The 14,231-nt window shown below is 36.1% G+C and overlaps 2 protein-coding genes across 2 annotated transcripts; one reads left to right on the forward strand and one right to left on the reverse strand.

The window, feature by feature from the left end:
* The first annotated feature begins 437 nt into the window (after nt 1–437).
* LOC110700692 (histone deacetylase 5-like) lies at nt 438–8,527 on the forward strand. The gene is made up of 14 exons (XM_021878278.1): nt 438–696; nt 2,505–2,706; nt 3,734–3,880; nt 4,025–4,137; nt 4,282–4,493; nt 4,969–5,033; nt 5,374–5,544; nt 5,647–5,733; nt 6,414–6,510; nt 6,622–6,740; nt 7,170–7,363; nt 7,535–7,658; nt 7,947–8,011; nt 8,099–8,527. The coding sequence occupies exons 1-14, from the start codon at nt 521–523 to the stop codon at nt 8,262–8,264; spliced, it is 1,938 nt and encodes a 645-aa protein (XP_021733970.1). The 5' UTR covers nt 438–520; the 3' UTR covers nt 8,265–8,527.
* Nucleotides 8,528–8,753: 226 nt separating this feature from the next.
* LOC110700693 (DNAJ protein JJJ1 homolog) lies at nt 8,754–14,224 on the reverse strand. The gene is made up of 3 exons (XM_021878279.1): nt 12,412–14,224; nt 9,386–9,444; nt 8,754–9,284 (listed from the first exon to the last, which is right to left on the reverse strand). Exons 1-3 carry the CDS (start codon nt 14,104–14,106, stop codon nt 9,227–9,229), a joined length of 1,812 nt encoding a protein of 603 aa, XP_021733971.1. The 5' UTR covers nt 14,107–14,224; the 3' UTR covers nt 8,754–9,226.
* Nucleotides 14,225–14,231: the final 7 nt, after the last annotated feature.

Genomic DNA, 14,231 nt, shown 5'->3' on the forward strand with positions numbered 1-14,231 from the left:
TAGAATTTTTGGCAAAAAACTAGCCGTTTTATAGCCGTTTATAGCCGTTTTATAGCCGTTGGCCCGCGGGCCGTGCCTACGGGCCGTGCCTGCGGGCCATGTCCGTGCTCGTGCCGGGCCGTGCCTGGGAATTCTCCACCGTGTCCGTGGCACGGCCCGTGGCACGGAAGTTGAACTTCGTGCCGTGCCGTGCTTGACTTCGGGCCGTGCCGGGCTGCGCCGAACGGCGGGCCGTGCCGGGCGGCACGCGGGCCAACCCGGCCCCTGCCCAGGTTTACTTGCTTCTCAAAAAAAAAAAGTAATAATAATAAAAAAAATTCCCTCCAAGTCCAAAAGGATTTTTTGTTTGGATGTGATTTAAATTTGAAATTAATCCATAAAAAATATTTAAAAGAAAAAAAAAAAAAAGTAAAGTAAAGTACATAGATTCAGATTCTTTCTTTCTTTAGTTCGAACTTCGAAGAGTGGACTAGTCTTTTAAACATTTGACTTTTTTAGCAACCAAAATTGGAGAGAAAAAATGGCGGAAGAAGCAGGACATTCCCAGAGAAATGATACGGTGCGACGAAGAGTAGGGTTAGTCTACGATGAACGAATGTGCAACCATACTACTCCTGATGGTGATGATCATCCTGAATGTCCTGATCGAATTAGGGTTATTTGGAACAAACTTCGTTATTCCGGTCTCACTGAAAGGTTTCTCTTTTTTCCCCCTTTATTTCTATTTTTAATTTTAATTTCAATTATTTGTTTGCTATTTTTTCTGATTTTTGGTTTTTTAATGTGGTTATTATGTTAATTTTTTTGTTTTGTGTGAAAGTTGTGCAAAATTGAAGTAGAATTTACTATTTTTATTGGGTTTGGGTGATGATTTGTTTATGAAATTTTTTGTGAGGAATTTGGTGTTATGATTTGTTTAATGTGTGTGGTGGTTGAAGTTGTTTAGAATTGCTAGTAGACGAACAAGGGGATTTGTGTATTGTTAAATGAAAGAGGTTTTGATTGTAGAGTTTGAATTTGGTGGAGTAGGGACTATGGTATTCTTAGCAAATGTATAATCTTTTGTGAGGATCTTCATGATTAGGTCTTTTTATTTAGAATTGCTAGTAAATGAGCGCAAATTTGTGTAAGGTTAAATGAAAGAAGTTTTGTGTAATGGACTGATGTTTATTGCTAATAACAGTAAAATTATAGAGAAAGATTGATTCTTTGAATAATGTAGATTATCTGATTTTTGTAAGTTGCAAGAATTAATAAAGATGGAAGCTTTAAGTTTGATTGATGATGGAGAAAGGGTTACAAGGGATAATGTAATAGCTTAAGGCTATCAATCTTCGATAGTGAGTTTAGCTCACAACTCTCCAATAATGGCTTTAAGCCATAACTCTCCAAAAGGTTCACACCAAATTTCTACCTGCCTATTTCCTTTCCTTCCCTTCCCTCTCTAATTATACTAAGGACTCTTAACCTAGTGAGCTAATATTAGAACACCTATACTACCCCTCCTTAGGTTGATCTATCACATTTTGATTGTAGAGTTTGAATTTGGCGGAGTAGGGACTATGATATTCATGATTAGGTCTTTTAATTTAGAGTTGCTAGTAGATGAGCGCAAAGAAGTTTTGATTGTGCATTCGAATTTGGCGCTGCAGTGTAGGGACTATGTTATTCTTTGTAAATTTAGTATCTTTTGCGAGGGTTTTCGTGATTTGGTCACTTAATTTTGTTCTTTAAGTGGAAGCATTTGGTTTGAATTAGTAACGAGAGCCCCTATAAATTGGCCTTGGTAATGTATTGTGGGACGAGATTTGTCTACGGTCTAGTACGTGTCACTATTGAAGTTCAGGTTGTTATTGTCTTTAAATTTTGTTGGTAAGGTTTTGTGTACTTTATATGGAGTTTGCTGGACTGAAGGAGAATGGACTATCCATAGGTTATTTAGGCTGTGGACGTGTGCAGTTCTAGAGAATGGTTTACCAAATTCTTTGAAGACGTGCAAAAGATGTAAAGGATTGCTTGATGTTGTGCACCTTTTGCATCTAACTTTTATGAACAACTATTGTGTTGGAACTTGGAATTAAGTAAATGATCAAATCCACAACTTTGTATGGAGAGCAAAAACAGTGGGAAAGTGCTATGTTGTATACTTTTAGATTTTTCTGCAATCATAACAATGTATATTTCCTTTGAAAATCTCAGTTAACGGTAACTTCAAGAATAATATAAGAAAGTTCAAATGTTAACTCACCCTAAACTTTATGTTACCTTTTTTTCTAGGGATAGTACAGAAAAAGTGTTTGCTGATATAGTCTTGTGCAAATCCGCAGCCTCTTTGTGGTCCTGTTGTGGTTGCTTGAAAAATGAAAGCAGTGTTTATGTAAAGCTGTGCAAGTTCAGTATTATTTTTTCATGAGTACCTTATATAGTTTAGAGCACCATTATACTGCAACTCTATTATTGAATGTGTACTCTAAAATTTTATATTTTCCTTTCTCTTTTTTCAGGTGTGTTGTTTTGGATGCTAAGGAAGCAGAGGATAAATACATACAATCTGTTCACTCCAAAACCCATGTTGACCTGATCCGCAATATAAGCTCCAAGCAGTTTGATTCTCGCAGAGATAGGATCGCTTCGAAATATAATTCTATTTATCTTAACAAAGGTTCATCAGAAGCAGCTTATTTAGCTGCAGGGTCTGTTATAGAGGTAATAAGTTCAGCACAATGCTGAGCTGCTCCAATTAATGGCTGCCCTTGATTGTTAATTTGTTATAATACACTGTCCACTGTTAAAATTTGGTAACTTTTCCTTATAATGGAATTATGCAGGATCTGGATACTGTGACCAAATTGGCATAATTTAAATCTATAAATGTTGAAAGTGTGTTAAAAATTAGTTAGCAAACTATTTAGGCTAGTAAATAGAAATAATAATGATACTACGTTAAATCTCGTAAGTTTTTTATGGTTACTATTTGCTCACAAATTAAGCTTAATGGAGAGAGTGTTGATGCAGTGAGTAGGTGTAAGAAAAAAGTGGAAAAAGTAAGAGACCGAGAGTCAGTGGAAAGGAGTAAATATTGTGGGGGTAAGGAGGGAAGGTAAATCTGCAAGCAGCCTTGTTCATACCATTGTAGGGAGTCTGTTATGCTGAAATCTTTAATGAAAAGTCATTGACTATTTTTACTCCATTAAATTTAATCCAGTGATCCAGTCTGTGATCTGTCTACTGTTGGTGTTTCATTGTATGCCTTGTTACAACTCTTACAAGAGTCCTATTTGGCTCTTCCTTATTAGCATACTTCCTCTGTTTTTTTACAAGTGCGAAGTGTAGGAGAAGTACATTTTTTTTTTGTGTGTAGGAAAGATAAAGGGAGATAAAGAAGTGGACCCAGGTGATGAGGAGAGAGATAAAGAGGGATCATTTCCATAAGTAGTGATGTTGCACTTATTAAAAAAATGGAGGAAGTATATATTTCTAATATCATGACTCAAAGTCATTTCATTGTAGAGGAACTTCTTGTCATTACTTTTCTCTCTAAAAATCTTTAGAAAAATTATGAACTTTGGACGTCAAATATTTGTATTGGACAAAAATGCTAGTTCATGGTTTCTCTTGCAATTGCAAAGGCTTATTTCTTTTTTTGCCTTTTTGCTGGGGACTAGGCCACTGGGTGTTTTTCCTTCGTGTTGTTTGTATTAATGTTGTTATGAACTAAAACTAAGATGACTAGGCGGCAGAGAAAGTAGCCAAAGGGGAGCTTGATTCTGCTTTTGCAATTGTGAGGCCTCCTGGCCATCATGCCGAGGAAAATGAGCCCATGGGTTTTTGTATGTTCAATAATGTGGCTGTTGCAGCTAGTTATCTGCTGAATGAAAGAGTGAGATTTCTCTGCTGACGCCCCCTTCCATCAGTTTATTGAAGGACCTGAATTTTTTTTTTTTAAAAAAAAAAGAAGAAAAAGAAATTGTTTGTGTTGATTATTGATTGACTTTACTTTTTTTTTTGAATATTTTGTTCCCAGGCAGAATTGGGAATTCACAGAATTTTGATTGTTGATTGGGATGTTCATCATGGCAATGCCACTCAGAAAATGTTTTGGAAGGATTCTCGTGTTCTTTTCTTCTCAGTACACAGGTAAAAATTAGAAAATTTTACTATGTCTATTCTTCGAATGGTTATGTAATATTTTCCGAGTGTTTCATTTTCTCTGTATGAATTCAAACAATTAGGATACATATATCCTTAATATTTTTATTCATTGGCTCGTTGTATTTTTAGGCATGACTTTGGATGTTTTTATCCTGGAACTGATGATGGCGATCTTAGTATGATTGGAGAAGGACCAGGGGAGGGATACAACATTAATGTGCCCTGGGAACAAGGTCGATGTGGTGATCCAGACTATTTTGCTGCTTGGGACCACATATTGATCCCCGTTGCTAAAGAATTCAATCCAGACATGATTATAGTTTCTGCCGGGTTTGATGCAGGTTGATTAAGATGAAATTGGTTAATGGCTTTCATTAATTTCTGTGTGAACTGTGTAGTACCGAAACAGTCCCTAGTTATTAGACCATTGATGAACAATCAAGCTGTTCAACTATTGCCCAGGCCATTTTTTATGCTAACTTTGTTGAGATTTTGACAATTTTATCTATTTTGTCTAATAATGACATCCAGTAATTCTTTTCTCTTAAAACTTTTACTCTTTAGTTGTCAACTTGTCATAATATGATCTTGGGATGCTTAGACTATAAGCAAATCCATGGAACAGCTTGAGTTCCCTTCCATATTTGATGGTTTTGAAATTCAAAAAAATTCTAAAAAGTTGTTTGGTACTTTCCGATCTTTTTTTCTATTCTTAAAATGTTGCATTATCTGTAGCTGGTAGATGTGATTTTGTGATCATTTATCTAGATTTATATTATTAAGTTTCTCTAGGTATTAAAAGTGTTTTTGCAACAGCTGTTCGTGATCCTCTTGGCGGTTGCTGTATTTCTCCATATGGCTACTCTGTTTTGCTGAGAAAGGTTGGTATATAAATAATTTTAGGCATATATGCTTGTTAACGTGTTTTACATTGTGGACCTTGTGGTACGAATCATTGTTCTTTATGGCATAGTGCTGGTAAGCTTGGTTGTTTACATGTTAATGGTTTGGTATTTGTTAAGTTGAATGTTTTTTACAATCTTGGTAAAAGATTTTTCTGCTAAGTTAAGTCCCCAAAATGCTTGTTGGATAACTGTGCTTGACCAACCATGATAAAAGGATGACAAAGCACATAGCTGTATTCTACATTTTATCTTTGAATTCTTTGTAGGTCCTGTTGCTTACCAAAACTTGCTCTTTTCTTATACTCTGTTTTTGTAGTTAATGGATTTTGCCCAAGGTAAAATTTTACTTTCTTTGGAAGGCGGGTATAATCTTGAATCTTTGGCAAATTCCGCTCATGCATGTGTGCAAGTGTTGTTAGAAGAAAAGCCAATTGATGGATCTTCTGAGGCTTATCCATTTGAATCAACATGGCGCGTCATAGAAAATGTGAGTATATATGTGGTTTTTATTATTTAATTTTGATGTACAGCACCTTGACTTTGAGGGCATATTCCTGTATTACTATGAAAAGTGCATGTATTATCATAGGTTCGGCTAAAATTGAGTGTGTATTGGCCAAGCCTCGCCAATGAATTACCAAAAAAGCTAACAAGCCAGAAAGCGCCTGCATCTCAGGTAATACTTTAACTTCATGAATCTTGGCCATAATGAATTTGCTTGTCATTTTCCATATATTTGTGGCCAAAGCCTATTTGGAATCTTGAGAGATTACAATCGAATGAAATATAATACTTTTCACGATTTTTCTATACCTCAAAATATAGTCTTATGAGATCTTGTTAGATTCATCTTGATTTTTAGTTTCCAAATATGTAATATTCAGACTTTTTTTATATTATGTTGCTTGAGATATTATTATTACAATATTGCATTGAAAATTGTGCAAAAAGCAAATCGGATGAGGCATTGTAAATTTGTAATAGAAGGGATGATGTTGTGATGGTAAAACGAGGGAAATGGATGAGGCATTTATTATTAACCTCAGTTTTGAGTGTGTGTGTTGGGGTGGGGGGAGGTTGATTTTTGGGGTGATAATTCCCCTTTCTTCCCTCCTCGCACAATCACTACCTCAACCCATCTACCACTGTTATCTACCTTCATTTTTATATATATTTTTCTTCTATATCTCCCTTAATGCGTTAATTGCAATCTCAGCATTCTCTTAGAGGTTAACCTGACTTCTCATCTGCCTATTTTATCAAATGACTTATAATTGAGATATATGCTACCTCCATTTTATTTATTTATCACAATCAATATTCCATTAATGTGTCACTGAATTCTTCTGCAAACAGCTGCTGGTTGAAGTGAGCTCTGAGTCTGAAACTGAAGATATTGAGGAAGCTATCAAGGATATTATACAACCACTTTCAGCACTGAAAGTTGATGAAGGTCCGGATAGAAGGAATTTTATTTCTTCCAAGCAAGTATTAGAAGTTTCCAGCCACTACCCTTTTCTGCCCCTCCCCATCTAATTTCATTTGCTGTCTTATTGGAGTGCAGATCAGAAGGATGCTTCAGTCTCTTGGAGAGCTGAGCAGAAGCTAATTGATATTTGGTATGCATCTTTTGGTTCAAATATGTGGAAACCGAGACTTCTCTGTTATATCCAAGGTGGACAGGTAAACTATGTTGTCTACATGCAAGTAATTGCTAAAAATAATATTTTAGAATTGGTTTGATGGACTAAATTAGTGGCTGCTGCTGACTTATGTTTGCATGAATCTCATGCTCTATATGTCCTTTCCTGTTAATAAAAGTAATTATGCTGTTTTTTCTCTGTACGCCATTGTAATTAAACACCAGAGTATAACCTCTAGATGTCCCATATAAAATAGAACATATACGTAGCCTACTGCATTTAATTTCATGCTCAAATGGCAACTTTCAGTGTCTGGAGAGTGGTGGTTTGTGTTGTCCTCAAGGAGGTTTTTGGGTAAAGTTATCTTATAGTTGTAATCTGAAGGTTCTGTGATATGTTACTAGAGTCGATAGTGAGTTATGTATATGTCAGTCCTCATTTGGCTTTTTTAATTTGCTGATGTAATCAGGTGGAAGGTATGCAAAAGTCATGTTCAGGTTCCATGGACAGTAGCCCACCAAAAGATGTCATGTGGAAGTGTATTCCACATAGATTATTCTTTGGCCGTGATTATACTAAAACATGGGGTCCTGGTGGAGTTGCTTTCCTTCATCCTGAAAGTAGTGCAGTGGAAAAATCTTATATCTGCATGTATAAACTTACGTAAGTGATCTTTTTCCATCTTTTCTTATATCATCTCGCCCAACCCCCCCCCCCCCCCCCCCACACACACACGGATGCACAACCCCCCAAGTTGGGTGTACAGCTTGGTATGTCATTAACAGCTTCAGCAAACATCTAACATTTAAAATGCCAACTCTGATTTGTATATAGGCTGGAGCAGTTTAATGATGTTTTGTTTCAAGAAAATTCCTTAAGTTGTAATGTTGATGCTCCTTGGATTACATCGGAAGCTCTTAATACTGTTAAAAATACTGGATCCTTCTCCATTGCTGAGGTGAGTTGTACAGCCCTATATACAGTGCACATCTAAATTCCAGAGTTCGGATATAATTGTGCAATATAATTCTAATAGTCCTGCTTCAAGTTAATTTCATGATTTTACCATAATATTTATTAGGATTCAAGTGGTGTGATAATGGGACCTAAATTTAGTTTTGACATCCACTAGTTATACTTATTCTCCCCCCAACCTCCTTTCACTCCATTTCTCCTGTTTTTGATGGTAGGAGCAAGGAAAATTTTCATCTGCTATGCTAATTAAAGCAATTTCTTTCAAATGCAGGGAGGTTGGTATCGAAATGTAGTCTTTTTGGGCGAGGAGCAGGGTGTTCCTATCCTTACCATGACGTACGTTTTACAAGTCTTGTTATCCGTGGATTGTAAATGATGAGTTCCACAAACCAGTATCAAATGATGTGACTTTTTCTATTTCAGGTGTGATCTGCATGATGTACAGGCCTTCAAATCTGCAAAATTACCACGATGTGCTCCTGGCAGTTTTTATGCTAATACCTTGATCAGGGGACTGTCAGAAGGAGGACAGCTTTCAGAAGAAGAAGCATTAGCTTACATAAAAGAAGCTGCTGCAAGACCTCTCTGATTCTAGATGGAGCAGATTCTTAATTTATTGTAAAAATCATTATTTTGGATAATCATTGATTAGTGATGATGCAAAGTTGCTTGCACTAGATTTTGTAAATATGTTGTGCCCTAATTTGTAAATTAGCTTGGCTACTTAATTCTATGCTACAGTACTGCCTCAGTGATTGTTATTGGGGGGCATATCAATTTCTTAGTCCTATGAACATGTCAAAGTTCTTTGTAAGGATGGATCAGCATTTCTGTTAATTTATTATTAATGAAGGATTGGATTTTTTTTATTTTTTTTTTTTTATTTTTTTTTTTATTTTTTTTTTTTTTGTGTGTGTGTGTGTGTGTACCAGCTTCAGAAGCCAATTTCTGCAAGTACTTACGGCCATTACGGGCATACAAGAGTCAGGCAGCCTACATAAAAATTGGGCATGTCTGCAATCGTTCTTGCAAAGAAACCTCTGTAATGCAGTTAAAGCTATAATATCTACTTACGGGATACACAAGCTAAGCAAAAAACGTAGTCATTGGAGTATATCTCTTTACAGCTTAATTTATATGAAGTTCCATGTAAACATTTAGTACAAAAAATTTTGCCTTTCGAGTTACCTTTCTTCTTTCCTGTCTACTATCTTTCTTGTTTCCAGCACAGTACAAATAATTTTTGCTAACCTCCCTTGCCCCGTCAAAAAATACAGATAAAGAACATCCATCCAAAGATGGCACAAACAATTACATAACCTGGTCATCCTGACATGAAAAAAATTTGGCTACATCCAAAATTCTCTCTTATGTTGAAGAGACTCGAGCAAGATATCCCAATGCAACAGATTTTGTGGATATTAGCTCCCAAGAATTGACAGGCCAAGACAACATCTATTCTTGAACGTAGAATAATCATCCTCATGCAGCTAATCAGCACCATCAATATGAGGGAGAAGAATGTGTTCATGCAAGACAATTTCCAATTCATCATCTAATTTTCACCGTTGCATGACCAGTTTCACTTAAATGTTTGTGAAGTTTAGATCTGTCAAACGCACCACATTAAAATTGAAACAACCAGGACTACGACAAACATCAAAGCAACAGTTTAGTTAAACAAGGATTAGTGACAAATTTTATTATTACCTTGACTCAAACTCTTCCCCACATTTTTCACATACAGGTTCATGATTTTTAGATTTTTCCTGCAGCAATTCAGAATGTAAGTTTAGTATAAGCATGCAAACAAACTGGTTAAATAAATAAAAAAGAGGTAAGAGCTTTGTTCCTAACAAATCAACCAGCAACTTAGCATCAAGTAATAAAGTAAGACATGTTCATTAAAGCATGGAAGTTTAAGGTTAGAGATTCATGTACAAAACTTTTCCACAAGTTTACTCTTCTACTCTTAGGGCAGAGAGTAATGTGAAATAGGCAACCGTAGAATGTAAGATAGAACTTCCAAGAGGACTAATCTAGCATGGTCTAACATTTAACTTAATTTTGTTTAATATAAAATTGTAGTAAAAAAGCAAACCGTGAACGAGGATTATCCAATAATCATACCTATTCTTACAAGAAAAAGCAATAAATTAATTGATTCATTTCAATCAATTGATTGAGTATAGTATATAGGTAAATATTAGGATATAAAGATATCAAATTAAAGGATAGGAAATAGAACTATGCATATTTACATAATATGTTATTGAAAATTTATCCTTCCACAAGGATATTCTTTTTACTAATTAAATCATATGAGGAAATTTATTTTTAAAATATCATCTATTTAAGTTCATTATACTACACGTTATAGCATTGGTAGATTGGTCATAGTAATTGAAGGAATTGTGTCCTCGATAAGGATGAGATTATAGAGCAAATAGTTATAGGTTTGTTTATTTGGGTCATCATTATATCTTATTAGAGACCAATATTGACCATTGAGCTAAAATGAAATAAACACAATGCCCACCTAAACGAATCTTATGAGGTCAGACATAAAATGTTGGATTTTAAAAATAAATAAATAAATAAAATAAACCGAACCAAAGTAGGCTTAGTGTGCCAAACGGAAGTTGCCCTAATAATATGATCATATAATTAGGGATTTGGGAATATAAAGTACTTGTAATACACATCATATTTCACCCAAAGAAACTACATATAATTTCGTCTCCTCTCTCACAAATAGCCGACTATTTTCTCCAAGAATGAGAAGGTAGAGGTTTGATCTACAACGGTGGAATATTTGTAGAGGAGCTTCGGTTGCAGCTCTAGATCTCCCAAAATGTCAATTTTGCATTGAAGAATATCAAGCTACAAAGGTTGTACTCTAATATTATATGATCCTTCAATTGTATATGCATGTTGATCTTGGTTAAGGTGCAATGTAAATGACACATGAATTTTTGCTAAAAGTACCTAAAACCCTATATAGTATGTGAGTTACACCGAGTAAAATTTCATGTATCATATCCATAGCACTCAAACCAAGACCAAAATGCATATACAATCAAAGGATCACAAAATAGATTAGAGTACCGCCTTCGTAGCATGATTTTTCTCTATGCAAACTAGACATTTTGGGAGATTAAGAACCACAACTAAAGCTCCTCTACAAATATTCCATCGGTGTAGATCAAACCTCCGCCGACCGAAGAAAACCACCTCCTCCTTCTTGGAGACTTAGAGTATAGAATTGGCTATGTGAGCGGGAGGGAGAGTAAAACTATACGTAATTTCTTTCGGGTAAAATATACTGTGTATATGTTTTATTCCCAAACCCCAACTAAATGATCATATTACTATAATTAGGGCAACTTAATACTCCCCTTTTCCACTCCACTTGGTCGGCCACACCAAGCCCTTACTTTGGCTCGTTTTTTCTTTTGTTTGATCTAACACATTATGTCTAATCTTATACAATCCGTTTAGGTCAGCGTTGCATTTATTTCGTTTTAGTCCATTGATCAATATTGATCTCTAGTAAGACATAACGAGGACCCAAATAAAGGAACTTATTATATCCCGAATGCGATCTTATTATTTAGTAATTGCAAGTGAGTCAAGAACACAATTCCTTCCGTTTTAACTATTGGGAAATAAAACAAGCAATAAATAGAAATATGGGCATATTACACGCAGGCAAGCCATATGCTCATAATAATAGTGTGCCTTTGAGGGTAGGTAAATCATACTTCCCCCGTCCCACTATATTTTTAATATGAAAATTTCATAAGAATTAAGAAGTTTGGAACATCTATGATTTGCAATTATTATTTTTCATTTGTAATTGTATTTTTATTGGAAATTACACTATTCAATGTCGGGAGAAGATAAAAGTATAGATGTTATTGTTGCATTCTAAACACTCTTGCAAAAAAGACCAAAAATCATTTTCCCGTAATCTCGTGCATAAAAGGGTACAATTTTCTGGAAAAAATGAGGATAAAAATACGAGTGCAAATGTTTTTACTCCCGAAAACATTGAATCATGTAATTTCCTAAAAGATTACAATTGCAAATGTTTTTTCTTCCTCAAACATTGAATCATGTAATTTCCAATAGAAATACAATTACAAATGTAAGGTAATAATTGCAAATCATACATGTTCCAAAATACCTTAATTCCAATGAAATTTTCTCAATGGGAAAAGTATGGTAGGAAGGAGGGACTATTTTGGAATACCATAATAGGAAATGGAAAAATTATTTTAGGACACCCGAAAAGGAAAGTATAGTAGAGGGAATAGTATCTAGAGAAGCAACTCGTCCAGCAGGTATGTGCAAGAAAGTGAGAAGCAGCTTTCAGTGGATCTTATGGTCATAAAGGGTATTTGATGGTACTGAAATTATTTTTCAATGAGGAATATCTTTTATTTATATTTACTCCCTATCAAACAATAACCCAATCTTCCTCAAGAATGAATATTATTCTCCATTCAGCGACAAATGTTTGCATCTCTCAAGTTACTTTACACCAAATACTATTTCAGGATACAAACTAGATATCGCATAAGAAAAAAAAAAAGTTACCAAGATGGATATTATTATTGCATATGATAATTGCACATGATATAAGTAATGTCGAAAACAAAGATCATCGCAAACAATGAGCAGGAAATCGCTACAAAGTACTGGATAAAATTAATACTAGTTATACTACTCACCTTTTGTTTCCTTCCTTTACACGGGTTCTTTGGTTTTGCCTCAGTATCTCGCTTGATGGTACCTTTTTCTTTCCTTCCAAAAGATTTTTTCCCGGCCTTGGTACTAGTTTGTGGGTCATGATCAACTTGATCATCATCCCCATTGTTTGATGTATCTGAAACACTGAGTCCATTGTTTTCCATAACTGGCACATTGTCCTTCTCTTTCTTGGCTCTTCTGCTCTTCTTTTTTACTTTCTTGTTATTATACTCCATAGGTTCTATATCATCCTCACTCTGAACATTATTGCTTTCAAAAGATTCATTCTTTGAAGTCACATGCTTCTTATTCCGGCGACCAGATATCATGGCTTCAAGATCAACTGACTCATCATCGGATCCACCAGGACACTGTCTAATATCATTCAATTCATCATTACCAATGCCATCTTCTTTATCAGAAGGGAGTTCATATCTACTTTTTCCCTCCTCAAACCCAACACTTTCCTGAAACCTCTCTTCTAACTCATCAACATCATCCTCTGCAGACACAAAACCATCATCAACGACAACGTTCTCAGACTTCTCACTGTCCACATTCCCTGCCACATCATTATTATCATCCACATTTCCTGCCACAGGCTCCACAGTTTCATGTTGAATTCCACCATCAACATCCACCTGTTCGACATCCTCAAAATCATCTTCCTCAATAAAAGACTTCCTCAAATAAGCCACCTTCTCCTTATGTTTCTTCGACTGCTCATGATTCTTCCACTGCTTGTCCGACTTAAACTTCTTCCCACAAGCAGCACAATACAACTCCTTCCTCTCCTCCTCTCCCTTCCCATCCTCCTCTAAATCCTCCAACTCCACTTCCTCAACCTTAGCCCAATCTGGCTCCTGATACATTCTAGCCCTCTCCAACTTCTCCCTCTCTCTCTCCTTCTTCTTCGCCATCTCCTCCGCCCTTTTCTTCTCCCTCTCCTTCTCCTTCTTTACCATCATATCAATCACCCTCTTATCCCTCTTCTTCACAAACTCGGCCAAACCCCGAACCGTCTCATTAAACTCCCTCTTCGCCTTCTTCCTCACCTTCTTATTCTCCTCCTCCATCACCCGCCTCGACTTCCTATTCTCCCCAGCAGCAGCATCATACTTATCCACCCACCCAAAATCCATAACAGTACTAAACCCCAACCAATACCCATAAAACGCATTCACCTGACTATAATCACATTTCAAATCCCCCAACAATGGGGCCTCCTTAACTAACCCTAAATTCAACCCCATCAACCTACAATACTTAATTTCATGCGCATAAATTCTATCAAACACATCACCATAAACCTTGTAAAACCCAGTTTTAGGATTCGTATAATCAGTGTAACAAGAAGGAGAAAAGTATGAAAACAAATCAGGGAATGGGGAATCAGAATTGGAATTAGAATCACTTCCAGAATTCGATGAAAACAAGATTTGGGATCGATGTGAATCATACCAAGAACGCTCTTTGGGGTCGGATAGAATTTCATAGGCTCGAACAAGCTCTTGGAATGCGGCGGTTGCGTCGGCGGAGGCGATGCCGGATTGTATGAGCTTGTCGGGGTGGCGTTGAAGGGCGAGCTTTTTGTAGGCGCTGCGAATTTCGTCTTGGGTGCAGCTTTGTTGGAGGCCTAAGACCTCGTAATAGCACCTCTTCTCGGTTGCCGCCATTGTTGTGTTTGTTTTGAGCTCAGAGAAGAGATGGGTAGGTTGTAGGTAGGTGTTGTGAATGTAAAGAGAGGTATTAACTAATTGAGGGTTTGTGTCTTTGTGAGGTTCGATAGAGGTTTGGGTGA

This window comes from Chenopodium quinoa, unplaced genomic scaffold (genome assembly GCF_001683475.1).
Source record: "Chenopodium quinoa cultivar QQ74 unplaced genomic scaffold, ASM168347v1, whole genome shotgun sequence".
In the NCBI taxonomy this organism is placed as follows: domain Eukaryota; kingdom Viridiplantae; phylum Streptophyta; class Magnoliopsida; order Caryophyllales; family Amaranthaceae; genus Chenopodium; species Chenopodium quinoa.